The following is a 27218-nucleotide window of genomic DNA, read 5'->3' on the forward strand; positions in this document are numbered from 1 at the left end:
CCGTTGCTTATGAGACTGTCACATGGAACTGTGTCAAAATCCTTAATAAAGTCTAGATATAACACACCTACTGCTTTCTGCCATCCGCTGGGCTGGTTATGCTGTCAAAGAAGGAAATCAGATTGGTTTGGCATGATCTGTTCATGACAAACCCACAATGGCTGTTTCTTATAACCCTATTATCTTCTAGGATTGAAGAAATTGAGCGGGTAATAATTTGTTCCAGTATCTTTCTGGGTATTCAAATTAGGCTGGCTGGTCTCTCATTCCCTTGATCTTCCTTTTTTCAAATAGCCAAACATAGCGCCTTTCTCCAGTCCTCTGGGACCTAACCAGTCCTCCACACGTTCTTGAAGATATTGCCTAGTGGTTCCAAGATTGCTTCAGCTGGTTGCTACGGTGAAAATTCTTCAGGACCCACAAACTTAGATGTATTTAACGTAGCTAAATATTCTTTAGTCTGTTCTTTCCCTATTTTGGTCTGAGATCCTTTCCCCTTGTTGTTAATATGAAGCATCTGGTCACAATTAACCATTTTGGTAAAGACCTGAAGCAAAATAGGTATCCCACACTTGAGCCTTCAGAAGCAGTAGCACAGGTGTGACGGGTTGGGTCACAGAAACTGCCTTGGGACTGCCACCTGATGTGCTGGGACTACCTCTGAGCCTGTTTTCCCTGGCAGTTTGGGACTTCAGTAACCTGCCTGGTTGTGCCAGACACTCTAGCCTGCTACAAACCCAGACCCAGGTCTGAACCACGTCCCCCAAAAGCTGCAGGCTTAACTAAAAGCAGCTTAAGAAGTGCTCCTGTCTCCAACACCCAGATACACAGTTCCCAATGGGATCCAAACCCCAAATAAATCCGTTTTACTCTGTATAAAGCTTATACAGGGTAAGCTCATGAGTTGTTCGCCCTCTAGAACACTGATAGAGAGATGTGCCCAGCTGTTTGCTCCCCCAGATATTAATACTTGCTCTGGGTTAATTAATAAGTAAAAAGTGATTTTATTAAATATAAAAAGTAGCATTTAAGTGGTTCCAAGTAATAACAGACAGTAAATTACCAAGCAAAATAAAACAAAAACATGCAAGTCTAAGCCTAATACAGTAAGAAACTAAATGCAGGTAAATCTCACCCTCAGAGATGGTCTAATAAGCTTCTTTTACAGACTAGACTTCTTCCTAGTCTGGGTCCAGCAATCACTCACACCCCTCTGGGTACTGCCCTTTGTTCCAGTTTCTTTCAGGTATCCTTTGGGGGTGGAGAGGCTCTCTCTTGAGCCAGTTGAAGACAAGCTGAGTCTTTCTCTTGTGCAACATTACAGCCACAAGATGGGGTCTCTAGCCACCTGGGCAAGTCACATGTCTGTGAATGATTCTGCTTTTTGCAGGCCAATGCCATTGTTTACATGTTACTTTGAACATTCCTAGGAAAGCTCCGATGTGGATTGGCATCTACCAAAGTGCATTGGCAGTTAAGTGTTTCTAGACTGGGCACTTACTGAGAATAGTCCTTTCTCAAGAGGCTGACCAAATGCTTCACTGAGGCTACTTAGAATCAAACAAATACATAGGCAATATTCATAACTTCAAATACAAAAATGACCCGTGCATACAAATAGGATGAATATATTCAGTAGATCATATCCTTTTCCGATATGTTACTTGGCATATCTAGCATAAAACATATTCCAATTAAGTCATATTCACACTCATAAGCATATTTCTATAAAGCATTATGGGATGCAATGTCACAACAGGTTCGATTTTTTTTTTCACTGAAAACTGGCTTTTCAAGGGAAATGAAAAATGTGGTGGGAAATTTTTCATTCCTTTGAAATTTTTCAGTTTTTTGATTAAACTAAATGACAAATTGTTTAAGTTTTTGAATCAAAAACTGCTTTTGAGAGTCTTGGCTTCTGAAAAAGTGAAACAAACTTGGAATTTTGGGTGCATCTGCTCACTTTTCTTTCTCTCCTTCCCCCCTTCCCATTTTCCAATGGAAGGGAGAGAAAAGGCAGAGTGAAAAGTGTGGGTGGGGGGAATATAACAACGAAAGAACTGAAATGTTTTGTTAAGTTTGGTTTCATTTTTTTCAAGGAAAAATGCCACAAAAATTGTCCAACAAAACAGCATTTTTAAAATTTCCTTCAATTTTTTTAATTTTTAAAATTAAATTGGCAGAGAAAATATTTTTCTCCTAGCTCTAAGAAGCAGCACCTGCCTTGGAGCCCTCAGAAAATGCTGACTCATACAACAGTCGTTTAATCCTAAACAAAGTGAAATTTGTCCCCTAACTGACAACAATTAAACTTAATAACACAATCTACCAATATTAGCTTTGCCATAAACAGTGTCTAAGGGAATAATCACTTCAACATCTTAATTCTTTCATATATGCTGGAAAAGTTTTGGGATTCCACAGGGAATTGAGCTGTTTGTTCTGACAAGAGAGCTCACAGCACCAGATATTTAAAGGCTAAATCCCTTTGAAACATCTGGCCCACAGATCAGCGTCCGATCCCTCCCTTGCCTCTGTGTCAGGAACCGCAGATCTCAAATGCTGGCCCACAGGGCGCTTAGGAGCTCGTCAGTCCGAACCCGCCACCCAGTGTCCTGCTAACGCTGCTAGAATAGCCGCTGAAGGGGAGCAGAGGACTCCAGTCCTGGGCTCTGATTGGTGGAACCCTGGGAGGCCCGACGGGTCCCCAGCCTCTGTGTCCCCCAAGCCAAGGGGCAGGACGTTGTCTATGCAGCTGGGTCCACCCTGCTCAACTCTGCTTCCCCTGCGATACCTGCTCCTGATCTCCTGTGAACCTCTCCCCACATGATGCCTGGTTTGCCCTCTGGTCTGTCCCCCCCACGTCCCAAACAGCCTCTTCAGCCAGGCCTCTCCCCGGTCTCCCCCCAACAGCCTCTTCATTTGAGGGGTCTCTCCCTGGTTCTCAGCTGGGTCCTTCTCCCACAGGGGGGCTCCCTCCTTCCTTGGTGGGACCTGTCCCCCCACTCCACACAGAGTTGGCCTCCAAAGAGCATAAAGACCCAGCCTAGAGCACCTCACAGAGACCTCCACAGCCATAGAGCTACGGGTAGAGCATCACCCCCCTGCAGCCCTGCCTGTGCGGGGAGGAGACTGGCTGAGTCCTCCAGGTCATAGAGATCAGGGGGGTGGGGGCTAGAGGAGCCGCACATTGAGATCAGCCCGGAAGAACGGGCGGATTCTCTCCCCGGCGAAAGAGGCCGGCGGGAAAGTGACAATCGGGTCCCCACGACCAGCATCGAAAAATGCCACCTGCCCCACTTCATAGTCCAGATAAACCCGGATCCTGCGGGGTCCCTGGCTCGGGGGGAAGGGGAGTAGCTGCTCAGGGGATGTGGGAGCCCAGTCCCGATCCTCACTGCACGACACAGCCCAGATCCCCTGCTCAGGGTTAGGACTGATCTCTCCCTTCCTGCTCACAGACTCTTTGGCCAGCCCCACAGCACAGACTCCCTTCCCCTTCACCTCCACCTCCCAGTAATGGCTGCCCGAGGTGAATCCCTCACAGCCCAGCACACAGGGCTCAGTGTCAAATCTCTCAGGGTTGCTGGGCAGATCCTGCCGTGTCTCCTCCCATCTTGCACTTTTTCGATCCGCAGACACAATGAGGTCGGGATGGGCCGTGGCTGGATCCAGAGTCACTTTCGCTGCAGAGAGAGAATCAGAGCGTGAGGGGCAGAGCTCAGCCCTGGGGCAGGGTCTGATCGTGTCAGTGACAGAACCTGCCCCAGCTGGGAAGTGACTCAGGCAACCTCCTGCCTCCAGGATTTACCCAGCTGTGCCTGGGGAGCAGCGCTGAGATCTCAGCCATGGGCAGGGGGGATTCACACCCCGACAGAGCCAGTTCAGGGACAGAGTGAAGGGATCAGCTCTGCTGAGCCAGGCCCCCAGACCCAGCATCTGAGCAGTGATTCCATCCTTGTGCTTGGGGGAAAGACAAGGGGGGTTAGAGGGAGGTGGTTTAAGCCACCTGTGTCCTTCCTTTAGTCTCCCTGGCCCCTCGTTACAGGGGCCTCAGGGCTGCAAAGCAGAGAGCAGCCAGAGTGTGATGCATCCTGTCTATGCCCCCAGCACAGCCGTCCCTTGGGGAGGGCGAATCGGGGCGACCGCTCCGGGCCCTGTGCTTTGGGGGGCCCCGTGGGCTTGTGCAATTGGCTGGCGCAGTTGGTCCCAGAAGAGATGAATCAGTCACTTCCGCCCCATACCCCACACCCCCCTAGGGATGGCCCTGGCCCCCAGCATGGCTCCAACCCACTCCTACAGTAACGGCTGGGGGCAGAGTTGCTGTAGAGCCCCTGTGCCAACTTCACACGGACGGGGGTGGCTCCCTTGCACCGGAGCTATTTTCTGGGGACTGTTTCCAGGCACATTAAGGTCATTTTTAGGTCAGTCTCTTGATGTTTGAACTCCCCTGGCCCCTCCCCAGGGCGTGCACATGTGACAATCAGTGTTGCCCACTCTCCCACATGCACTGGAGAAGGTGATTTTGGCTTCTGCTGCAGGAGCTCTCACCCCCACATCTGCCCGTCTCCTGCCCAGCAATTAATCCTGTCCCCCAAACCCCCATCAGTTCTGTCCCCATCCAACCCCCCAGTTCAGTCCCCAGCCCCCATCATCAACACCCCATCAGTTCAGCACCCCTACCCCACTGCCCTCAGTTCACCCTCCCACCACTCACCCTATCTGCTCAGAACCCACCAGCAATACAGCCCCCCCAGCCCATCAGCCCCCCGCTCACTTCAGGCCCCCTGCAGCCCTCAGGCCATAATAAAGCCCTCCCAGCCTCACCTCTGCTCCTCCTGGGGTTCTTCACCCTCCCTAGGCCTGGGGGCTACAGTGGGGTCCCCTCTCCCACTTCCCAGGCTGGCAGGGGAGCAGCCGCACTGGGGTGGTGACAGCGGGAGCCCCAGCCATGCACAGGGCAGCTGACAGGATTTCTTAGTAAAATTCAGCCTCATTTTTAGAACTCTCAAATGTCGGGATTTTTTTCAGCCACAGCTGTATGGTGAGATCATGAGTGAGGCTTAATTTTACTGAGAAATCGACTCACGATTAATTCACGAGAGTTGGCATGTCTGCGAATAGGTGATGTCTACCTAACCCCTTCTGACATTTTAAACATTTTTTCTTTTGACTTATAAAGTAGAGATAAAACAGAAATGTCTATATTTGTATGTTGAATTTTCCCATTCTTCATTGTACCAATTGTGTATTTGCTAATAATAATAATATTGCCAGGGGATGTGATGTATGTGCATAATGAGTTCTGAAAATGAGGTGAGATGTTCCTCTCTGATTTTCCAAAAGGCTCATTTTTAAACTCTTAGATCTCTACGGAGATACTCTGATCGCCCCCTCTCCCGCACCCCAGCCCATCTGCTTAACCCAACCACTAGTTACAAATTCTAAATTCTAAGAGAGAAAAGAATCGACTTTTCTGTTTTTAGGAAATATTACTGGGGAGCCACCAGTAATATGTTGCTCAGCTCCTGTCAAATGCAAAATTGAAACAAAACCTCAACTATGGTGCTGCCAATGAGCCACCATAATTCATATGAAAGTTTTCACTCCCACTTTGATCCGAGAAATTTACCTTTGTCCAACCGCTGTCTAGACGACAGAGAGTCTAGAGGAAGAAACGGGTGAAAAAGATGAAATGTTATGTTGTCGTGTTTAGGAATATATTCACATTGTTAATGTTTTAACACAAAAGCAAAACGAAGTGAGGGGAGAGGGAGTTTGTTATTACACAGGATAGGGAACTTGGGACCCCAGCCAATGGCCTGGAGGATGGATACCCCAGTGACCGGTGACCTGAGACCCCGACCTGGAGGCCCAGCTGAGGAGATGCAGCCGGTTCTGGCCAGTGGGCGGACAATGGGCTGCAGAGTGAGGACCCAGTGACCTAACCAGCCGGTTCCAGCCAGAGGACAGAAGCGAGGAGAGGAGGCCCCAGTTTATGACCCTGTTTACCTGGAGAGAAGACAATGGACAGAGGTGGGGCTTGGGGCCGGTGATCTCAGATGCCCAGCTGGGAGCAGGGGGGCTCTGGGCTGGAGAGGGGGAGCAGGCAGAGCCCACCTGGATGCAGGGAGACTGGGATGTGCTGGGATGAGGGAGGCCAAGCCTGAGAGTTTCCTGTGCTGTGTTCAACTCTCAATAAACCCTCCTGTTTTATGCTGGCTGAGAGTCACTCCGGTCTAGAGAACAGGGTTGCATCAACCCCTTCGGGGGTGGAGGCCCGGGGGGTCCAGAGCGAGGGGACTCCCTGAGGGGGCCCATGGCAGAGACAGACGTGCTAAGGCTCAGAGAGGTGCGGTTCCAGGAGGTGGTGGGGCTTAACCCTGAGAGAGAGTGGACCCCCGAGAAGGGCTGTCACACTGAAAGGGGCACCCCCCCATGGACCGCATGGGGCCAAGAGTGGGCACGATCTGTGAGTCCGTGACACTAGTTAAGGAGGTTAAGTGCAATTCAGACCAGTACAAACCATTACACACATCACTAAAAAATAACCACAAACATTAAAAACTAAGGACATGACCTAAGGTTACATGACAGACCCAGAGATGTTTTGCCAGCGATTACACACCTGTGGCTGGCCCATGACAGCCGACTTGGGCTCGCAGGGCTGGGGCAATGGGGCTGTTTAATTGCGGTGTAGATGCTCGGGCTTGGGCAGAGGCCTGGGCTCTGGGACCCTGTGACGGGAGAGGGTCACAGAGCCCAGGTTCCAGCCCGAGCCCGAACCTCGTGAGCCGGAGTCAGTGGACACGGGCCAGCCACAGGGGTTTAATTGCTGTGTAGAGAAACCCTCTGAAACCAACACATAATTCACAGACAGACCCACACACAGACACTTTTTCACTGATTAGCATTCAATCAATTTTAAATCTTCCCCTGTTCCACTAGTACTTAGTAAAATGGCTCATCTTTCCTGACAGCCCTGGTGGTCTCATTCTCTCCAGCTCAGGAGGATAAAAGGTGGAGAATCTCTAAAGCAGGGGTGGGGAACCTACGGCCCGTGGGCCAGATCCGGCCTGTTGCTAAATTTCATCTGGCCTGTAGCACCCCCACCGCAGGGCTGGAGCTGCAAGTGCCGACTCACCCTGCCACTGGGGGAAGCCCCGAGCCTCTGCGCAGAACTACAGGAACTAGGAGTGCAGAGGGTACTGCAACACCCCCTAGGTTTTGCGTGGGGTCCGAGCCGCAGGCCCCATGCCCCTCGTTCCTGCCCCGGTGCTGCAGGCAGGTTCCCGTCTGCTGGCCCCACACACGGGGCTCTGCTCCCACCCTCAGATGTGGTCCCACCCTCACCCCCCCTCCCAGAGCCACGGCCCAGTCTTGGCCCCAGGTCTCGGGGGAGGGGACACAGACAGAGATAAGGGGGGGTGCCAGGTAAAAAGTTTGGTTACCACTGTCTTTCAGCACCACTGCCTCTACACACCCCGCAGGGCTGGAGCTGCGAGCGCCGGTTCGGCCTGCTCTGGGGGGAAGCCCTGAGCCTCCATGCCCCCCTCTCTGTCCCCTCACAGGAGAGTGGCCTGTGATAGAAAAAAGGTTCCCCACCCCTGCTCTAAAGCAAGAGAGGGACTACGGTGACACAGGAGATCTTGCAGACAAAAAATGCAAACAAACATACTTCAAAAACAGTGAATTCAGCAGGAAGCTCAAGCACAGGTTAACGTTCATGGCTGCTAGGAAAGGAAAACCCCCAGGGAGTCCGAATGTAGGCCCCTAACCCAGTGTGTATGTGCTGTACTGAGAGCTGAGGAGGGAATTCATAGCTTCCAAATGATTAGTTGACTATCTCCATCCACAATCATTGTCCCTAGGAGATTTCCCCAGCTCTGTCAATTATCAGTGTAACATATGTGAGAAAATTCCCCAGGTGACTGGTTATTACCTTTGAATTTCTTCATTATGGTCTCCAGAGATGCATTTCTTTGAGAAGATTCCCAGATTCTCCATTTCAGTTCAGAAGAAAAGGCCACTGGGTTCTGAAACTTCTCCCTCTCACATCTGAAGAACAACCCAGTGTTACTCGTTGTGGAGTTCGTTCATATTTGTTTTACTAACATGTGTTTTATTCTAGTGAATGGTTGTAGCTCAGCAGACCCTGGAGGATTAAAGTCTCTATAGCCCCAGGAATAGGTCCAATCCCAGCTTGGACACTACAAGCTTCCCCTTCATTTTGGTGAGACCGATATTGGAAAACTGCATCCAGTCCTGGTGCCCCCATTTTAAAATGGACGTTGAGAAACTGGAGATGGTGCAGAGAAGACCCACAAAACTGATTTGAGGGCTGGTAAAAATGCCTTGCACTGAGAGACCCCTGGCACTTGAGTGTGGGGTATAAATACCGTCATGGGGAGAACAGACTTGGTACTAAAGGGCTCCTCAATTTAGCAAACAAAGGCACAACAAGGACCAATTGCTAGAAGCCTCAGGTGCCAGACTGTGGGGAGATGCCACTAGGACCCAGAGTGTAGAAATTTGCGACGGAACATGGGGGGGGAGTCATTTGAGCTCCCCGCCTCAGGTGCCAAAATGTTATGGGCCAGCCGACTTCTAAGGAGCTTCAAGCGTTACTGTCTGTTGATGTCTTTACATCAAGACTGACTGGCTTTCTGGAAGGTGCTTTAGTCAATGCACGTTAGGATTTAGTCAAATACAAGTTATTGAGCTGAACACAGCAATAACTGGGTGAAATTTAAGGACCTGTGATACAGAGGCACCGACTCTGTGGGTGCTCTGGAAAAAAAAATACTGGGTGCTCAGCATCCACCAGCAGCCCCACAGATCAGCTTCCCTCCCTCCCCCCCAACCAGTGCCTCCCCCTGCTAGCTGGCCCTGACGATCAGCTCCTCCCCCTGCCTCCCACCCACCGGGGATCAGCTGTTCAGCAGCGGGCGGGCAGGATGCCCTGGGGGTGAGGGGGTGAACCGAGGGCGGGAAGAGGCTGGGCAGTGCAGGAAGAGGCGGGGCAGGGCCTTCAGGGAAGGAGTGGAGTGGGGGCAGGGCCCGGGGCAGAGCGGGTGTCGAACACCCCCGAGGGAATGAGAAAGTCAGTGCCTGTGCTGTGATATACAGGAGGTCAAATGTGATGATCTTATGATCCTTTCTGGCCTTCAACTTTATGCATTTATGAAACTCAGTAATACCATGTGGCAATGAGTTCCACAGGTTAATAAGGAATTGAGTAAAAACAGTATTTCCTTTTCTCAGCTTTACACTAGTTGCCTTTCAGTTGCACTGAACGTCCCCTTGGTCTTGTATTGTGAGTGTGGGAAGCAGGATCACCTGATGTATATCCTGTACACCATTTAAGGGAGACAATTAGTGACAATCCTTGTGGTGACGTAGATGCCCATTGTACCAGGACCTGGCGTGAGACCCACTAACCCATTTCAAAGATAATTTATGTTCTTATTTAGCAGTTTGGATACATACAATGGTCAGTCCACTAGCACAGGGGTTCTCAGCTTACAAAGGCCAGCGTGTGTCCACTCCACACTGGGGGAGCGGCAAACTACTTATTGAACTTGCACTGCCCAAGGGAGCCTTGAGTAGTGTGAGTCGGTGCAGTTCTGGGGGGCAGGGCTGGAGCTGGGGGGAACTGGCTGGCGCCTTCTATTGCTGGTCCATCAATGGCTGGGAGAGGATTCATGTAACACAGCTGGGCGTGTCCCTGCCCGTAGGTGTCTGTGTCAGCGCAGGGCCTGTCAGGCTTGTATTTTGACAACAGCATCACGGGGTGAGAGGCAGCCCAGGCTGGGGATTTGGAGGGCTCAGCAGTCCCACAGTCCAGGCTGTGCCCCGGGAACCCGTCACACTGATGTAAATCTCCCTTGTGGCAAATTAAACCGATTACTTCTTGTTCTGCCCTCAGGGGACTTGAAGACCAACTGATCACCGCTCTCTGTAGAACAGCCTCAGACAGATTTGAAGACTGTTATCAGGCCCTGCCTCAGTCTTCTCTTCTCTAGACTAAACACACCCATTTATTTCAACCTTTCCTCACAGCTCATCCATTCTAAACCTCTGATCATTTGTGTTGCTCTCCTCTGAACTTTCTCCAATTTTCCACATCTTTCTTACAGTGCAGTGCCCAAAACTGGACACAGGATTCCAGGTGAGCCTCAGCGGGGCAAGAAGGGTGGAACAACGTCCTCCTGTGTCTTACATACGACACTCCTGTTAATACATCTGTGGTGGGGTGTTCACCCCACGTCAGCCCCACAAAACAGAGAAAGAAGCTGAGAAAGAGGAGATTAGTGAGACAGGCCACACATGAGGGGTTTAGGCGGGAGAAGGAACCCCTGATTGGACAGTGAACCTCAGCTGAGCAGGTGGGGGCTGGGCTAGTATAAAGCCAGGAAGCTGACAACAGAAATTGGCTGCAGTGAGGAAGTCTGCAGCTACCCTCTGTGCATTGGAAAGGGAAAGAGGGAACCGAGGGAAAGAATAGCATGCTGGGAGCCTGGCCCTGGGGGAAGGGAGTACTTAGAATCATAGGGCTAGAAGGGACTGCCAGGGTCACCTCGTCTAACCCCTATAAGAGAGAAGGGTGGAGATGAAAGCCTATGGGAGGTGAGTAGGAAGCAGCCCAGGGAGCGAGCAGACCTTGCCTACATGTGGTACGGTCCCTGGGCTAGACCCTGGAGCAGTGGGCGGGCTCGAGTTCCCCTACCAGCCACTGATGGAGTGGCATTGCCTGGGCAGTGGGTCCAGTGAGACTCTGTACGCCAGAAGGGGAAACCATTTAGTGACCTGGCTGCAGGGCTGAGTCACGAAGAGGAAGCTGCAGCTCCTGGAGAGAAAGAGATGAGGTTGCAGAGTGAGAGAGAGACAACGGGGGGAGAGACTGCAAGGGGAGGGGTTGGCCCTGGAAGAGAGCTAATCCCCAGATCAGCCAGGAGGAGGCACCACCTGCGGTGAATACAGCAACCTGGGACAACATCCCACAATGACATTTGCCTTTTTCACAAGAGCATCACACTGCCGACTCCTTCAATGTGTGATCCACTGAACCCCCAGATGTTTTTCTGCAGTCCTGCTGTCTAGCCAGTTATTCCCTATTTCCTAGTTGTACATTTGATTTTTCCTTCCAACGTGCAGCACTTTGTCTTTATTGAATGTCCCCTTCAATTGATTTTAATCCTTCCTCCCTCCGCCCTGTGTCTCTTGTGTCTATTTAGACTGTAAACGCCCTGGGGCAGGGACTGTCTCTGTCTGTGTGTCTGTACAGCGCCCAGCATGTTGGGACCTGATTTTACCTTGACCCTCTAGGCACTGCCATAGTGCTACTGATAACAGCACATTATAAACTCCTTAGAGCTGGGATATCTCTTGCCACGCCCAGCACACGGACAGAGCTCACTGCATAATAGGAAACAATTAATAAACAGCTCATTGAACAGTCATCAGATGGCCCTGACTTTCCATCCCTACCCACCTAGGTGGAGTTTGGAGTCTACGACCTAGAAATGAAAAACTCATTGTCCATCCCCAATCTCCTGAGGTCTCCATTCCACCAGCCACACTACAAATCAATACCCTGTCTGTAGGTCAATCACTCTTTTCTCAGGCTGCTCTATTCTGGAGTCTAGTCAAAGTGACAACAGCCCCAAGATTAGATTTAACGGAGAGAGATTGGGAACCAGCCCCACACTCTGCACTGCTGGACCATGGGGAGCCAGGTCTCATGTCCAAAATCCCTTCCCTGCATTGGGGAGTGAAAGGGAGAGTGAGGAGGAGCCACCTACCTGCTCAAGGTGCCTTTGATGTCCTAGAGAAGAAAGAGAAAAGGAAATTCAGTCCCATCTCTCATACTAAGGATCCCTCCTGCTCTGGAAGGGTGTCACGAAGTTTGGGAGAGACAGGGCCCTGAACCTCCAACTTCCTGCGATTCACCAGCCAGCAAGTAACACAGAAGGTTTATTAGATGAGAGGAACCAGCCGGCACATGGAATCAGAGGGCTCAGTCTTGTGTTGTGCTGAACAAGGATCTCCCAAACACTCACAGGTGTGGGGTAGATCCCCTCCTGCAGACTCCAGTGGGTCCGGAGGGAGGGATGCCCCCATGCTGTGCTGCCCCCAAGCTGTCAAGTCTCTCCCCACTCGCCCACAAACACTCTGAAGACCCGTCCTGTGGGGTTCTTGACACCCACAGGGAGGTGGGGCTGGGTGAGAACAATGGGTGTGGGGTACAGAGTAACACAGGGCCATTCACTATCCTACACACCAGGTTCAATGCAGGAAACCTGAGGAGTGAAGAATGCTGCCCAGAGCAGATACTGATCACAACAGAGAATCTGACCCTAGATATCAGCTAGAGACATCCAGGATGGTAAGTTTTATTTCTCGCCCTTTTTTTCTTTTTTGCTAATTAGAGGCATTTAAAAAAAAATAAAATCATTAAAAGGCTTTTGGAATTCTAACGATTACTTACACTTTCAGGCTACCATAAGTAATGAACAGCTCCTATCTAACTTCAGTTCTGGCAGAGAAATCACCACGGCCTCAGACCTCATGTATCAATTTTAAGGCCACTATTTTCCCTTTTTGTGGTGTGTAGCAAAAGTGGCAAAATCAGGCTTTCAATGGAATCGTAGCTTCAATCTTAGCTATTTCCATAATTAAAGGCAGGTTCCACCTTTAATCTTTTGGAGTTAGCGTTTGGAACACAGGAAACACCAGACTGGCTCAGACCAGAGGTCCATCTAATCACTATTCTGTCTCCAAAGGTGGACAGTGCCCGATGCTTCAGAGGAAGGTGTAAGATGATCTGCCTCCTACATTCTCAACCTTCTCTCTTAACAGTTAGCAACTGCCTGAAGCAATGAAGCATGAGGTTTAATATCACTCTGCATATTCTTGTCATCCATATAAATGTCTGATCACTTTTTGAGTTTTGCTAAATGCTTGGTCTAAACGACATCCAGTGGCAATCAGTTCCACAGTCTAATTACGTGATGTGTAAAAAAGCGTTCATTGCATCCGTTTTGAATTTGTCACCTTCTAATTTTATTGACTCTCCCTTTGTTCTTGCATTATGAGACAGGGAGAACAGAGTTTGGAGTTTGCCATTTTTGGAGGAGTTTTCTCCCACTAGAATTCAAATTAAGTATTTCTTTTCATTTAGGGCTCGATCCAATCCTCGTTGTACTCAAGAATTATATTTCCATTGACTTTAATGGGCATTTTATCAAGCCCTTAAGGAAAAATCATGTATATTTTAGCAATACCGTATGTTCTGACCATTCACTCCTACACTCCAAAAGTGAAGAGTTAGGAGACTTTCTTGCCCTGTGAAAGGTTCTGGGGTGTTTGTACGTCTCACCTGCAAGAATTCACTTGCTGGCTGCTGGCACTTCTGCTCCATCTCATTGATCAGGGAATTGAAAGAAGATATTTCCTCAGATAATTTGGCAAGATACTCAGCCCTCCCCTTTTCAATTTCCTGATTCAGCTCTTCCAACTGGGCCAGCAGGAGTCGCTCTTGTTTCTCCAAAAACTGACGCAGTTGCTGAAATTCAGACACAATCTTCTGCCTCTCCCTTTTTAGCTGTTTCTGAAATGAGGAGATACGAACACGAAAAGCACCGGTCAAGAACAAGACTACAGAGTGAGTCATGGGATATTTTATGCATGTGGCAGCATGTCATTGCAACCCCACAGAATTTAACTTCTGACATTTTATGGAGAACACACTCTATGCTCAGTAGACAGAAGATTTTCCAATAGATTTTCAAGAGTCCTGACTGTTTAGAATATGAATTTTTCTTGCATGATTCGGAGAATCTGTGATCAGTGGCTTCTAGGAAACCAGATCCTTCCAATAACAGGAAGCACAACAGGTGTGGGATTCAGAAACAGCAGAATCCAAATTAAGAAGCACTAGACTTGAACTGGGGAACACATGCTGTCTACAAAACACAAAGACATAAAGGGTATTTTAAAAAAAATGTACTAAAATTTGAGCTCCATCATTTGCTCTCACGAGTTCTGAAAACAGTTTTGGATACATAAAATTCGGCCCACCATAAATCTTGGATTTTCAGCCACACAGGGACCTTGAGCACAAATTGGGCTGCTGGGAAGATCCCTTTTTACACACGCAAATCTGAGTTTGCAGGTTGCTTAGGAATGAGCGCATGAACTGGACAGAAGTCCACCAATTCATGCTCTCTCTGGAGCACTCTCTGGCCCCTGATACCCTGGGAGCCAGGAAATGAGACCAGATCTGGAACCCAGATCGTCTCCATGGCAATGTCTAGCAGCAATACTATTAAGGGCCTGTTCCAAAGCTCATTGAACTGAACAGCAGTCTTTCCAATGACGTCCTTGTGCTTTGTTTTAGGCACTTAGGGCTGGTCCACACTAACCCCCAAATTCGAACTAAGGTACACAACTTCAGCTACATGAATAACGTAGCTGAAGTTCGAAGTACCTTAGTTCAAACTTACCTCGGTCCAGACGCAGCAGGCAGGCTCCCCCGTCGACGTCGCGTACTCCTCTCGCCGAGCAGGAGTACCAGCGTCGACAGCGAGCACTTCCGGGATCGATCCGGGATCAATTTATCGCGTCTTGTCTAGACGCGATAAATCGATCCCAGAAGATCGATTGCTTACTGCCGGACCCAGAGGTAAGTGTAGACTAGCCCTAAGTGACCAGCCTCCTCCTCTGGGGCAGCAGATTCCTAGAGCAGCTGTACTGATTGGCCAGCTGTGGTTATCTCGGTTGAAAGTCCTCAGGCAAAAAAGTGCAGGGTGGAGGAATTTGCAAAAATAATTGACATTTCAAAGTTGTTTCCATTTCTCTGTTTTCAAAATGGAACTTTTGATTTCTTTGAAAAATATGTTGAAATAACTTTTGAAACATGTCACATTTTTCTTTCTCCCTTTCCCCAAAATGGAACAAAATAATGTTCATTTCCCCCCCATTTTTCTGTTTAGTACTTCCTCTCTGTACCTCTTCAAAAAATATCCCAAAAAGTGGCAAAAAGAAAAAGGAAAAACTAAGGGGGAAAAAAACCTGGAAATTATTCATTTTAGTGCACTCAGTAGAAACAAGGACTGAAAAGAGAAAGAAAGAGATAAAAAGGAACATGAAAGTTTTAAAAATGTTCAGCTTTTTAAAAGCAAAATGAAAATTTCAGTTTGAAATGACACAAAAATGTTTGTTTCATTTTGAAATTTCCTGTCAAAAAAATTGAAAAATGTGTTGCAAGTGACTTTATCCCATGAAAAAGGTTGTTTTCTACTAAACCCCTTTTATCTGCAGGAAGCTTTGGTTGGTTGAAATTTTTCAACCAGCCGTAGTTGAAAGATTAGGGAGAAGCTACTGTTACATAAACAAATTACATTCAAATTCTCTGTGAAAATATTTGGATGATTAAAACTCTTCCTTTAATGCAGCATTTTCCTGCTTACTCTCAACTAAAGCAGAACAGTTTTTCTTTACAATGAGCATAAAGTAGTAATCATCTTTCACGGCTGAGAACGTGTTACTCACTATTCCTCTTATGACACTCAGACTAAGCCGTGTATTGATAATGTCCCTGTGCACAATTGCTTCCGAGTAATAATGGCACCTACCAGCAGTTCATGGCTTTTATTTTCCCCACTCAATTTAAATGACAGAATCTCTTCTCTCTCTTTCTTCAAAATCTCCAAACGGCTCCGAATTTGGTCCTAACAAAAGAAAAACTGGTTTAGTTTTGGTTGTTTTTGGAGGATTTCCCCCCATTTATTTATATTTGCAAGAATATCAGATACATAATACAATGGGTGAGTGCTCTAACCACATGACTATACAGTCACTCTCACGCTTGTGGTCTCTCTCTCTCTCTCTCTCTCTCTGCAGCATTATTAAACTGGTGCCCCCATGCTCCACTGACTGACCTCCAGAACCCCCCCACATTGCTGACACACACCGGCAGTGGCTCAAGACAGGCTTTGTGCTGTCACATGGGGGCTGCATCTTGCCAGAGCCCCCCCGCTCCTGCAGCCTTTCCTGGCTCACCACAAGCATTGTGACAGGAAGTACCAAGCAGTAACAACAACAACAATAATAAAAGTGTGTGTGTGTGCGTGTGTGTGTGTGTGCGCGAGAGCCAGTGCATGTGAGAGAGACAGAGAGAGAGCCTGTGTGTGCGTCTGACTGTGTGTTGGGGAGTGTGAGACTGTGTGTGTGACAATCTGTGTTGGGGGACTGTGACTCATAAGAGGCAGAGTGTATGTGGGTGTGAAAGTCAGTCGGTGTGTGTGTGTGTGTGTGTATGTGTGTGTGAGAGAGAGAGAGAGAGAGAGACACACACACACACACAATGAGAGCACTGGTACTTTAAGTCCCCCGCTGACTCACAAGGGAGCTTCGCTTTTCCTGTCCTGGCCCCGGCCCTGCCCCATGGGAGTCCAAGCGGTGCCGGCAGGCAGCGTGCAGGGAGGGACTCTGCTCCAGGTGGCAGTGGGCCGGCCCGCCATGCTGCCAGTGACCGGCCGCGCCGCTCTGGGCTCCCCGGGGCTGGGGCGGCAGAGCCGGCCGGCTGAGGAGCGAGTGAGGAAGGGCGCAGGGTTGGGGAGAAGCCCGCTGGCCCAGCGTGGGGGAGGGGCCAGAGAAGAGAGGAGTCCAGCTGCGGCCAGTGAGGAGAAACGGTGCCCAAATTTTCCGGTGCCCTAAGCAGCCGCGTGTGCTGCGTATGCCCAGGGACGGCCCTGAACACTATCCCACAGAAAACCTTTTCTGAATCCACCTTCAAGTGCCAGTTACAGGCAAAAAATAACTATTTTTTCTGAGGTGGCACAAGGGACCAACATGATTCCCATACAGTTTGGTCCCATCTATAAACGCCAGCCCTCATTGCATGCCCAAACGCCTGTGCATTGTCTGACTGGCGGCCTGCAGACTGGATCCGACACGCGGGACGATTCTGTCCGGCCCCGACGTAGAACAAAATGGTGTCCTCCGCACAGCAGGACCTCGCACACAGTGCAAGTGAGATCATGTTTACAACGCATGGAGGACGCCATTTTGGACTGCCTAAGGAATGCAAATGAGTTGTTGCATGTGTAAGCAGGGGAATGGTCCCACTATTGTGGGGAACTTTCCTGGCTTTGGCACTACCCCGGTGAAGTGGGCTAGCGAAAGGATCTGAGTCCTCGCTCCCACTTCCTTTACCCAGAGGCCTCCCTGCCCTCGAGGGCTCTCCTTCCACTCTCCTGTCTGGCAGAGTCCTTGTAACCCCAACAAGGCTGGGCCCAGGATTCCTGGGGGGCTCAACCCCCAACCTGCTGTGGTCACTTAGGTCAGGGGCTAGGGTGTCCCCACTCCGGGGGGCTCTCTCTGCACTGGGCACCTCCCTGACCCAGTGATCATTTCATACAATTTAAAGCAATACAGTTTATTTAATTAACAATTAGTTTAAAAAGGAATAAGGAAAAATGCGAAAGGTTGAAGGAAACACATCACCCCGCTCTGTGGCAGGGAACATCACAAATAGCGTCTCTGAACGTCAGGGCAGTTCACAGTCTGTTTCTTGTAGGTCCCAGGCCCTGGCTGTGCTGCAGGGACGCTGCGGGTCGGACACTTGCTCTGGCGGTGGCCACACACCCTCAGGCTCTAGGTGGCAGGACCCTTTTTCCCAGCGTCGCCCCTGCCCGGTCTGGGTTACGATCCCCCCCCAAGTCTGGCCTGCAGAGCCTCTTAGCTGAGGTGTCTCCCTGCGCTGGGCCTGCTGTCCAGGGTCCCTCTCGCTCTCCCCAGCTGCTCCCCGCACCCGGCTCCGGACTGCTCCAGCCCCAGCTCCAGCTCCAGCTCCAGCTCCGGCTCCAGCTCCAGCTCCGGCTCCGGCTCCAGCTCCACTCTGCCTCAGCCCGGCTGCTGCTGCTGCTCTGCCTTCAGCTCCCTGGGCTGCTTCTCTGGCCCCCCTGGCTCTGGTTGCTGCAGCTCTCCTCCCAGGGCAGCTCTGCTCTCTCTGGGCTGTGCTCTGGCTTTGGGGCTGCAGCTCTGCTCCCAGCAGCTTAGCTCGGGCCCCTGCTCTCTCCTTAGCTCGGCCCCACTCTGTCTGACCCAGGCCATTCCAGCTCACACGGAACCCCTCCCCCCCCCCCCCCCCCCGCCTCCTGACTCCCTGATTAGCCTGTCCGCCCTGTCCATCAGGCTGACCTGGAGCGTTGGCCAATCCCCATTGTTCCTGGGGACTGTCAGTCTCAGGGTCCTGGTTTCCCATCGACCCCTCCCCTTTTGGTACTGGGAGCTGGCAACCAAAACACTCCCAGAAAACCTTTGCTGAAGCCACCTTTAGGGGCCCGTTCCAAGTTTCAACTAGTTTCATAAATAAAACTGCCCAGAACACTCGGTTCCAAAGAGACACAGGGAACAAAAATATGCCAGAAACACATCTTAATAAATACAATTGTTGAAAAACCAGTGGAGACTGTTACAGACACTTCAAAACAATCTTTTATTAATGAGAACTGACTAATTACACATGTTATTAACCCTTTCTAACTCAGAACCTTTTATTTGAACACAAAAAAGGACCTGGAACACACAGTTCCAACTCTCAGAGTTGGTAAGACAACTCCCGCCTGTTCATGCTCTCTGTATGTGTGTATATATATATCTCCTCAATATATGGTTCACTCTATATGCATCCGAAGAAGTGGGCTGTAGCCCATGAAAGCTTATGCTCTAATAAATTTGTTAGTCTCTAAAGTGCCACAAGTACTCCTGTTCTTTTTGCGGATACAGACTAACACGGCTGCTACTCTGAAACAGTTCCAAAAGTGCTCGGGGACCAAAGTGATACACATAATACAACTCACTGAGAATAATGCAATAATACAGAAAACCTCTTCCAAAAACTCACATTCAAGTGATGGTTTCAGGCAATAAATGGCTGTGTCAGTAAATCCGCCCAGGACACTCAGTTCCGAGGCAGCAGAGCGGACAAAAATGATACTCACAATACAACAGAGAATAATGCTGTACTACAGAACACCGCTGACAACCCACCTGTTCAACAAACAGTTTTATTAATCAAACCACCCACAGTCTCAGCTCCGAAGTGGCTCACGGGACCAAAATAAAGGGCAATGGCTGGAACAGTATTTTAATAAATAAAACTGATTTAAAGCAACTCAGTGGAAACAGTCAGACGACATTGGGAGCGTTATTGTAGTCATGAGAACTGATTAACAGCTGACTGTCATTAACCCATTCCAGCCCAGAACCACTTTAAAACCAAGGAGGAGCCTGAACCGTCAGTTCTGAAGTGGCTCGGGGGACCAAAGTTTTACATACAGCACATACAGGTGAGACTGATACAATGCTAATGAGAAATTCGTCTGAACCGACCTTGAACCCGGGTTTTCGGGGGATAATTCGCTTTATTACTAAAACCACCCAGAACACTTGGTTCCAAAGTGGCACAGGGGACAAAAATGCTGCATGTCACACAAGTGAGAGCAACACAGTACTACTGAAAACACCGGCCAAACCAGCCTTTCACTGCCTGCTCTGTGCAATGAAGGGTTAATTATTAATCAAACACTCTGTTCCGAAGGGGCCCAGAGGATGACAATTAGTTGTTTGCCTCCTACTGCCTGGCTTTGGGTAAAAAGTCTGAATCTCTCTTGCTCCCTTTTGCTTTGCAGCTGATTTGGCCTCTCTCGGTGTACCTCTGTGTACGCTCCAAAGCTTGTCTCACCAACAGAAGTTGGTCCAATCAAAGATATCACCTCCCCCACCTTGTCTCTCTGTCCCCTGCAAGTCCATTTCCTTCCTCTGATCTCACTCTTCCCTCACTGAGCACTTTCAGTGCTCACTCCTAGACCAGCTCAGCTGTTCCCACAGAAATGGGGCCAGGGAGCAGGCAGTGAGGGGGACAGGGTGGGTATTCTATGGGGGCGAATACTCGCTTTCTTGCTGCTTCAGAACGCATGTACCTGTGGGAACACCTGTTTTCACCTCTGCGCCTCTGCAGTTTGGAACCTTGACCTTCCCCCGGCACGTAGAGAATGCACAGAGCTGCCTAGAACAGGGGTTCCTAGACCTTTGTACCAGTGACCCCTTTCACACGGCAAGCATCCGAGTGCACCCCCTCTTATACATTAAAAACACTTTTAAATATATTTAACACCATTATAAATGCTGGAGACAACGCGGGGTTTGGGGTGGAGGCTGACAACTCTCGATCCCCTATATAATAACCTCGCAACCCCCTGAGGGGTCCCGAGGCACAGTTTGAGGACCCCTGGTTTAGAGGGTGGGAAATCCCATGTGTATATAGTTGCATGGCACATAAGTAGGTTCAGAATAGGCCACTAACCTCCTAGGTCCCTATCACTGTTGCTAATCACTGAGTTGGGAGTGCGTGTTGCTTAAATGCAATACATTATTCTACTTTAATCATCCTACTCTATCATCGGTTGTGTCTCGACAATTGTCCAGTCAGTGTGTCTCACCCGCAACTCTAATCTGATTTGCACAAAGAGATTGTTTAGTCTCTCTTTCCTCCAGTGCGTGTAGTTCAGTTTCTATGTATAAATTGGGACCACTTTCACTGCAAGAATCACTGGACACATTAAGAAATCCTATAAAAGACAAAATATCGACTCTTCCAGCTTCTAAGACAAAAAAATGGACAGCTGCTTGCATACAGTTATGAAGGGCAAAGGGACAAAAAAGATGACTGGAGGTGTGATCAATACAAATGGATCCACAGAGGAAGACATCTTTTCCCAACGGGGGGAGCCTCTTGTAAGGAAGAGATATTTCCAAAGACTGATCGATACAGATGAGGTTTTGTGTCATTGATACGGATATGAAGTTCTTGGTGGAAATGTGGACAAAGTGATTGTTCATTAGTTGGAAACACCTGACCCATGTGTGCCCTATAGGAATATGAGAAAATATCCCTTGAGATCTCACGGTCGTACATTGCCATCTGTACTGTCAACAGTTGTGGAGCAAAACATTGAGACCTATCTAAAAATTACCAGTGACAAATAACAGACTCAGCTGCACGTATGAGAGCGACTCTTCTCAAAAATACACAAGAAATAAAAAATAATGTATGAAAAACAGAATCAGTCCCAATGCTTAGTGATGTGTATGACCTTCACTGTCCCCTGGAAGGGTTTGTGTGTCAGTACTGCCAGGTCCCTGAAATCTCTGCAAGTTGGGATCTTCCAGACGTTACGGGTATTTTTTAAGAGGTGACAATATTGAAGCCAACTACACTTGTTCATGTGCTACATTTCAGCCAGGAGACTTTTCCTCTCCCCCTTCATGTGCCTTTTTTCAAGGAAAATCCACCAGTTCCTGTAGCTGCACTGATTCATGACAAATACACAACACATGCACACAAGATGGTTTTTCATTTCTAGTAGAATGTGTGTCCCAGGTCAGCAGCAGTTCCACTGTAATAGTACTGGGCTATAGGTTATACATTTCAGCCCCTGGGCAATTCAGAACTGACTTTTCTGGGTCCCTATTGGTGTTAAAAATGGTTTGGGGCCAGAACAGATTAATAACAGTGTGTTATAAGTCTGTTCTCATTGCTAACGTATTGTTTGTAAGGGGGTCTAACTGTATCCACTGGTTTTTGCCATAATTTTTTTTATTAAAATGCAGTTCCTGGCCATTCCAGCTTTTACACCATCCCGTGATTTCTTACCTTGTAATCCTCAGCAGCCTCCTCTATGGGAACCACAGTGTGTTCTCTGTGATCTCGGGACAGGTGGCAAACCATACAAATGAGTGTTTGATCCTCTTGGCAGAAGACTTTTAAATCCTCGTTGTGTTTTTCACACACTGTCCCAACTTCTGGTTCTTTTGTTAACTCCCGTTTAAGTTTTCTGGAAGCTTCTACAATATTCCTCAGCTGCCTGTTTGGTTTGAAGTTTCTCTGGGAGAAGGTTTCTCTACACTCAGGACAGCGGAAGTTTTTACGCAATCCCTCCCACCACCGAGTGATGCAGGCCTGGCAGAAATGGTGCCCACAATCTAGACACACTGGGTCTTTAAAATAATCTCGACACACCGAACAAGTCACTTCACCTAGGAGCTGTTGTGCTGGATTCGCAGCAGCCATGGCTGGTTCTGCAGAGAAGAGAGGAATTTAGTTTCATTTTCCTGTTCTCAGAAATGGGCTGATTCTGAACTCTGCACACCGACCAGACATTTCCTGGGTATTCATTGTCTCATGTTACTCTTGGGAGGCTGGAACAGGGCTGAATTAACTTTTTGTGGGCCCCTATTGGGGAAATAGGGGATGTGATGGGGGGGCCTGCAGAGCGAGGGGCCGGTTGGGGGCAATGAGGCGCAGCGGGAGCGGCCCCCCTCAGCCCAGCACAAGGGCACTGTTTACAAACCCACAACTGTTAGATGCACACTGGCCAGCATATCCCTTCCACACTGCCCCCCTGCCTAGTGCCCTGCCCTCATGCCCAGCGCCCCCTCGCCCAGAACCCTCCCCCGCAGATCCCTACGCCCGGCGCCCCCTCGCCCAGAACCCTCCCCCGCAGATCCCTACGCCCGGCGCCCCCTCGCCCAGAACCCTCCCCCGCAGATCCCTACGCCCGGCGCCCCCTCGCCCAGAGACCTCCCCCCCAGATCCCTACGCCCGGCGCCCCCTCGCCCAGAGACCTCCCCCCCAGATCCCTACGCCCGGCGCCCCCTCGCCCAGAGACCTTCCCCCCAGATCCCTACGCCCGGCGCCCCCTCGCCCAGAGACCTCCCCCCCAGATCCCTACGCCCGGCGCCCCCTCGCCCAGAACCCTCCCCCGCAGATCCCTACGCCCCGCGCCCCCTCGCCTAGAGACCTCCCCCCCAGATCCCTACGCCCGGCGCCCCCTCGCCCAGAGACCTCCCCCCACAGATCCCTATACCCACTGCCCCCTCGCCCAGAGACCTCCCCCCCAGATCCCTACGCCCGGCGCCCCCTCGCCCAGAGACCTCCCCCACAGATCCCTATACCCACTGCCCCCAGACCCGCTATGCCCAGCACCCTCTGCCCAGAGACCCCTCCCGCTGACCTCCCACAACTGCACAGCTCCCTGAACACCACACCCCTTGCCCAGCTCCCCCACCCACAGATCCCCGACTGTCCAGCACCCCCTTCACAGTCCCACCATCACAGCTGTACAGTGCCCCATATTCCTGAGGGAATTCTGCAGCAAATTCTGGGCATCATATTTTAAAATTCTGCAATTTTTTGTTACAATAAATGAATGTGGAAGCTCCAACATGGCAGTGGGGAGCACAGGCCACTGGGGTGGGAGATCCCTGCAGCCTCCCCCGCCCCCTGGGACAGGGGCTTGGCCGTGAGGCTGAACCTGACCCTGTCCCAGCACAAGGGCCAGGCCTGCCACAGAAACACCCTGGGCCCTGCCCCTTTTGTGCCAGGCACCCCAGATGTGGGCAGGGAGGCTCAGCCTGGCAGCAGGATCCAAGTGCAGAGGGACTTAGTGTGGGGGGATCCAGATGGGGGTAAGAGGGCTCTGTGTGGGGGTGGATAAGAGGGCTCTGTGGGGGGAGTCTGGGTGCAGGCAGCTCCGTGGGGGATCTGGATGCACAGGGAGGTGCCAGGTGCAGGGGCAATGGGAGTCTGCAGGGGGGACCAAGTGAAAGTGGTTGGAGCTCAGCGGGGCAGGGGTATGTGTCTGGGTCCAGGTGTAGGTGGTTGGGACTCAGTGGGGAGGGTGTCTGCAGGGGGCTCATTGGGGTGGTACAGATGCAGGGGAGGTGGGGCTTGTCTGGGTGAGGGTTTGATGGGCCTCCTTAACAGGGGAGCCCCAGCTGCTGCCAAGGGGATACACATGCTGGGCCCCCGTGTCCTCCTGCCCTCGCTTCCCCCATCCCATGCTCCTTCCCCACCGCTCCATCTCCTCCCCATCCCATCCCTTTCCTTCCCCCCTGCCCTGCCCCTGCTTTGCCCTACATTGATGACATCTTCATCATCTGGACCCATGGAAAAGAAGCCCTTGAGGAATTCCACCAGGATTTCAAGAATTTCCATCCCACCATCAACCTCAGTCTAGAGCAACCCACACAAGCGGTCCATTTCCTGGACACTACAGTGCTAATAAGTGATGGTCACATAACACCCTATACCGGACACCTACTGATGGCTATACTTACCTACATGCCTCCAGCTTCCATCCAGGACACACCACATGATCCATTGTCTACAGCCAAGCTCTAAGATACAACCACATTTGCTCCGATCCCTCAGACAAAGGCAAACACCTACAAGATCTCTATCAAGCGTTCTTACAACTACAATACCCACTTGCTGAAGTGAAGAAACAGATTGACAGAGCGAGACGGATACCCAGAAGTCACCTATTACAGGACAGGCCCAACAAAGAAAACAGAATGCCACTAGCCGTCACCTACAGCCCCTAACTAAAACCTCTCCAGCACATCATCAAGGATCTACAACCTATCCTGAAAGATGATCCCTCACTCTCACAGATCTTGGGAGACAGACCAGTCCTCGCTTACAGACAGCCCCTCAACCTGAAGCAAATACTCACCAGCAACCACATGCCACACAACAAGAACACTAACCCAGGAATCTATCCTTGCAACAAAGCCCAATGCCAACTCTGGCCACATATCTATTCAAGGGACACCATCATAGGACCTAATCACATCAGCCACGCCATCAGGGGCTCGTTCACCTGCACATCTACCAATGGGATATATGCCATCATGTGCCAGCAATGCCCCCCTGCCATGTACATTGGCCAAACTGGACAGTCTCTATGCAAAAAAATAAATGGACACAAATCTGACATCAGGAATCATAACATTCAAAAACCAGTAGGACAACACTTTAAGTCCATTACTGAGTGACCAGAGAGGTTGAAGGTGGCTATTTTGCAACAGACAAGCTTCAAAAACAGACTCCAATGAGAAACTGCTGAACTTGAATTAATATGCAAACTAGATACCATTAACTTAGGCTTGAATAGAGACTGGGAGTGGCTGGGTCATTACACTAATTGAATCTATTTCCCCATTTTAAGTATCCTCACACCTTCTTGTCAACTGTCTGAAATGGGCCATCTTGATTATCACTACAAAAGTTTTTTTTCCTCCTGCTGATAATAGCTCATCTTAATTAATTCGCCTCTTAGAGTTGGTAGGGCAACTTCCACCTTTTCATGTTCTCTGTATGTATATATATCTTCTTACTCTATGTTCCATTCTATGCATCCGATGAAGTGGGCTGTAGGCCACGAAAGCTTATGCTCAAATAAATTTGTTAGTCTCTAAGGTGCCACAAGTACTCCTGTTCTTTTAGCATACAGAAGGGAGCTCGACCAGCGCAAGCACCCAGACGCTAGTGTCCAGCTGCAGAGTCCAGGGAGCTGAGCAGAACCTTCTCTTTTCAGCCTGGCTGCGCAGCTCTGGGGTCACAGAAATGGGGGGAGGAGGGGGGCACTGCCATGTGACCTTGCACCCCCATGTGGCCCCATGGAGCAGAAAAGGTGTTTCCTGCCTGGGAGGAAGTCCCTACTTTGGAGGTGACAGTGCCAGCTGCAGGAAACAGGGGAGGAGGGGGGGCTCCATCTCTGCTCCCAGAAATAAAACAGTGTGTTCACTGAGCTCCAGCCTGTCTAAAGGATCATTCTAAAGTGCGGGCTGCAGGCCGGGATCCCGGGGGGAGAGTTTCTAGCCCTGTGCTGCGCAGGCGAGATCATCGGAAGGGCCCTTTGTGTGTTTAACCCCCGCGCCAGCCCTGGGGCTTTGCAGGGAATCGGAGCAAAAACCAGGAGAGAGAAAAATGTGAGAAACATCAGTGCTACTTACTGGGGGGCAGCCGGCAGCGAAACTCCCCTGCTTCTTCTAGCTCCTCCAGCGGGCAGTGGACTGAAGGATTTCAGACACACCCCAGCTGTGGCAATTTCCCCTTTCTGTTGTGTTCACAGGAAACGCACCGAGATGCTAGATAGAAGCATAAACACTCTGGCTAGAAGGCTGCAACCTCACACGACGTTATCACTGAGAATTCAGAAACAGGCTGGTCCCAAAGGCAGGGGAGCAATAGGCGTGTTCGCCAAGGACACGTGGGACGGGTTTTAATCAGGCCGCAACTTTATTAGTCAAATTACATCCCAGGTGCTCAACAGGGGACAGCTCAGCGCAGTCACTCGCACCCATCCATAGATCTCAAAACGTTTCACAAAGGTGGGTCAGGATCATTGTCTCTGGTTTACAGATGGGGAAACTGAGGCAGGAGAGGTGACTTGCACAAAGGTCACCCCACTGGGCGGAGGCAGGAAGGGAACCCTGGTCACCCGAGGCTCAGTCGGTGCTCCATGCACTTGGAAGTGATAACCCCCCATTCCCCTCTCCCAGCCTGCCTTTCCCCTGGGCAGCAAGGAACAGAAGCGTCAGATGCTCCCTAGAAATGAGGGAACCACTGGCCCTGTCCCCACCCTGCCCCTTCCCCTACGCCTCACTTGATCCTCTCTGCCCCCTCCCCATGTCACTCACTTTTAAAGCAGGAAAAACGTGATAGGACCACAGTCCTCCGGTCCCCTCTGTTCACGTGTCCCTGGCAATGCCCCGGTAATAGGGACGGGAGGGGAAGATGAAGCAGGAAATTTCCACGGAAGTTGGGTGGGGCTGATGTTTGACAGCTGAGTCAGGGTAAACTGAGGCTGGGCCATCTCACGGGGGGCTGGGCTATCGTCCCCCCCATGACCCTGCCATAGAGGGGCGAGAGTTGGTCATTGCAGAGTTTAACCTCCTCAGCTTCTGCAGCCGTGAGTCAGGGCAGTGGCTTCCCTCCGAAACGCAGAGGGTTTTCTGTCAGTCGCTAAAAAAAAAAAAAAAGAGGAAAAGGGGGCATCCGTGAGGAGATTTTCTGTCAGTATTTGATCATTGGGGAACAAACTGGGATCACTGGGAGGGGACTTTTGTATCCATCTTCGGTGACTAACTCAGGGCCAGATTCTTAGCTCGTGGCCCTGGCGTCAATCTGCATCTGATCCAGGCTGGATTCTGATCTCAGTGACCCCTCGTAGATAGGTGAGATTTCTTCCTTTCCTCCCATTGTCTCCCCCCAGTCTAGGGGCAACGCTGATATCCCCCGTGATATTTGACAGCCTTACCACCCCCGAACTGAGACCAATTTACCTTGTGTCCTCTTCAGG

General features: G+C 50.2%; 1 protein-coding gene across 1 annotated transcript; it reads right to left on the bottom strand.

Moving 5' to 3' along the window:
* Positions 1–990: 990 nt before the first annotated feature.
* LOC135888362 (zinc finger protein RFP-like) lies at positions 991–26059 on the bottom strand. The gene is made up of 8 exons (XM_065416168.1): positions 25870–26059; positions 21725–22149; positions 15639–15734; positions 13382–13612; positions 11805–11827; positions 7943–8058; positions 5633–5665; positions 991–3686 (listed from the first exon to the last, which is right to left on the bottom strand). The coding sequence occupies exons 2-8, from the start codon at positions 22139–22141 to the stop codon at positions 3175–3177; spliced, it is 1428 nt and encodes a 475-aa protein (XP_065272240.1). The 5' UTR covers positions 22142–22149; positions 25870–26059; the 3' UTR covers positions 991–3174.
* Positions 26060–27218: the final 1159 nt, after the last annotated feature.

This window comes from Emys orbicularis, chromosome 13 (genome assembly GCF_028017835.1).
Source record: "Emys orbicularis isolate rEmyOrb1 chromosome 13, rEmyOrb1.hap1, whole genome shotgun sequence".
In the NCBI taxonomy this organism is placed as follows: domain Eukaryota; kingdom Metazoa; phylum Chordata; order Testudines; family Emydidae; genus Emys; species Emys orbicularis.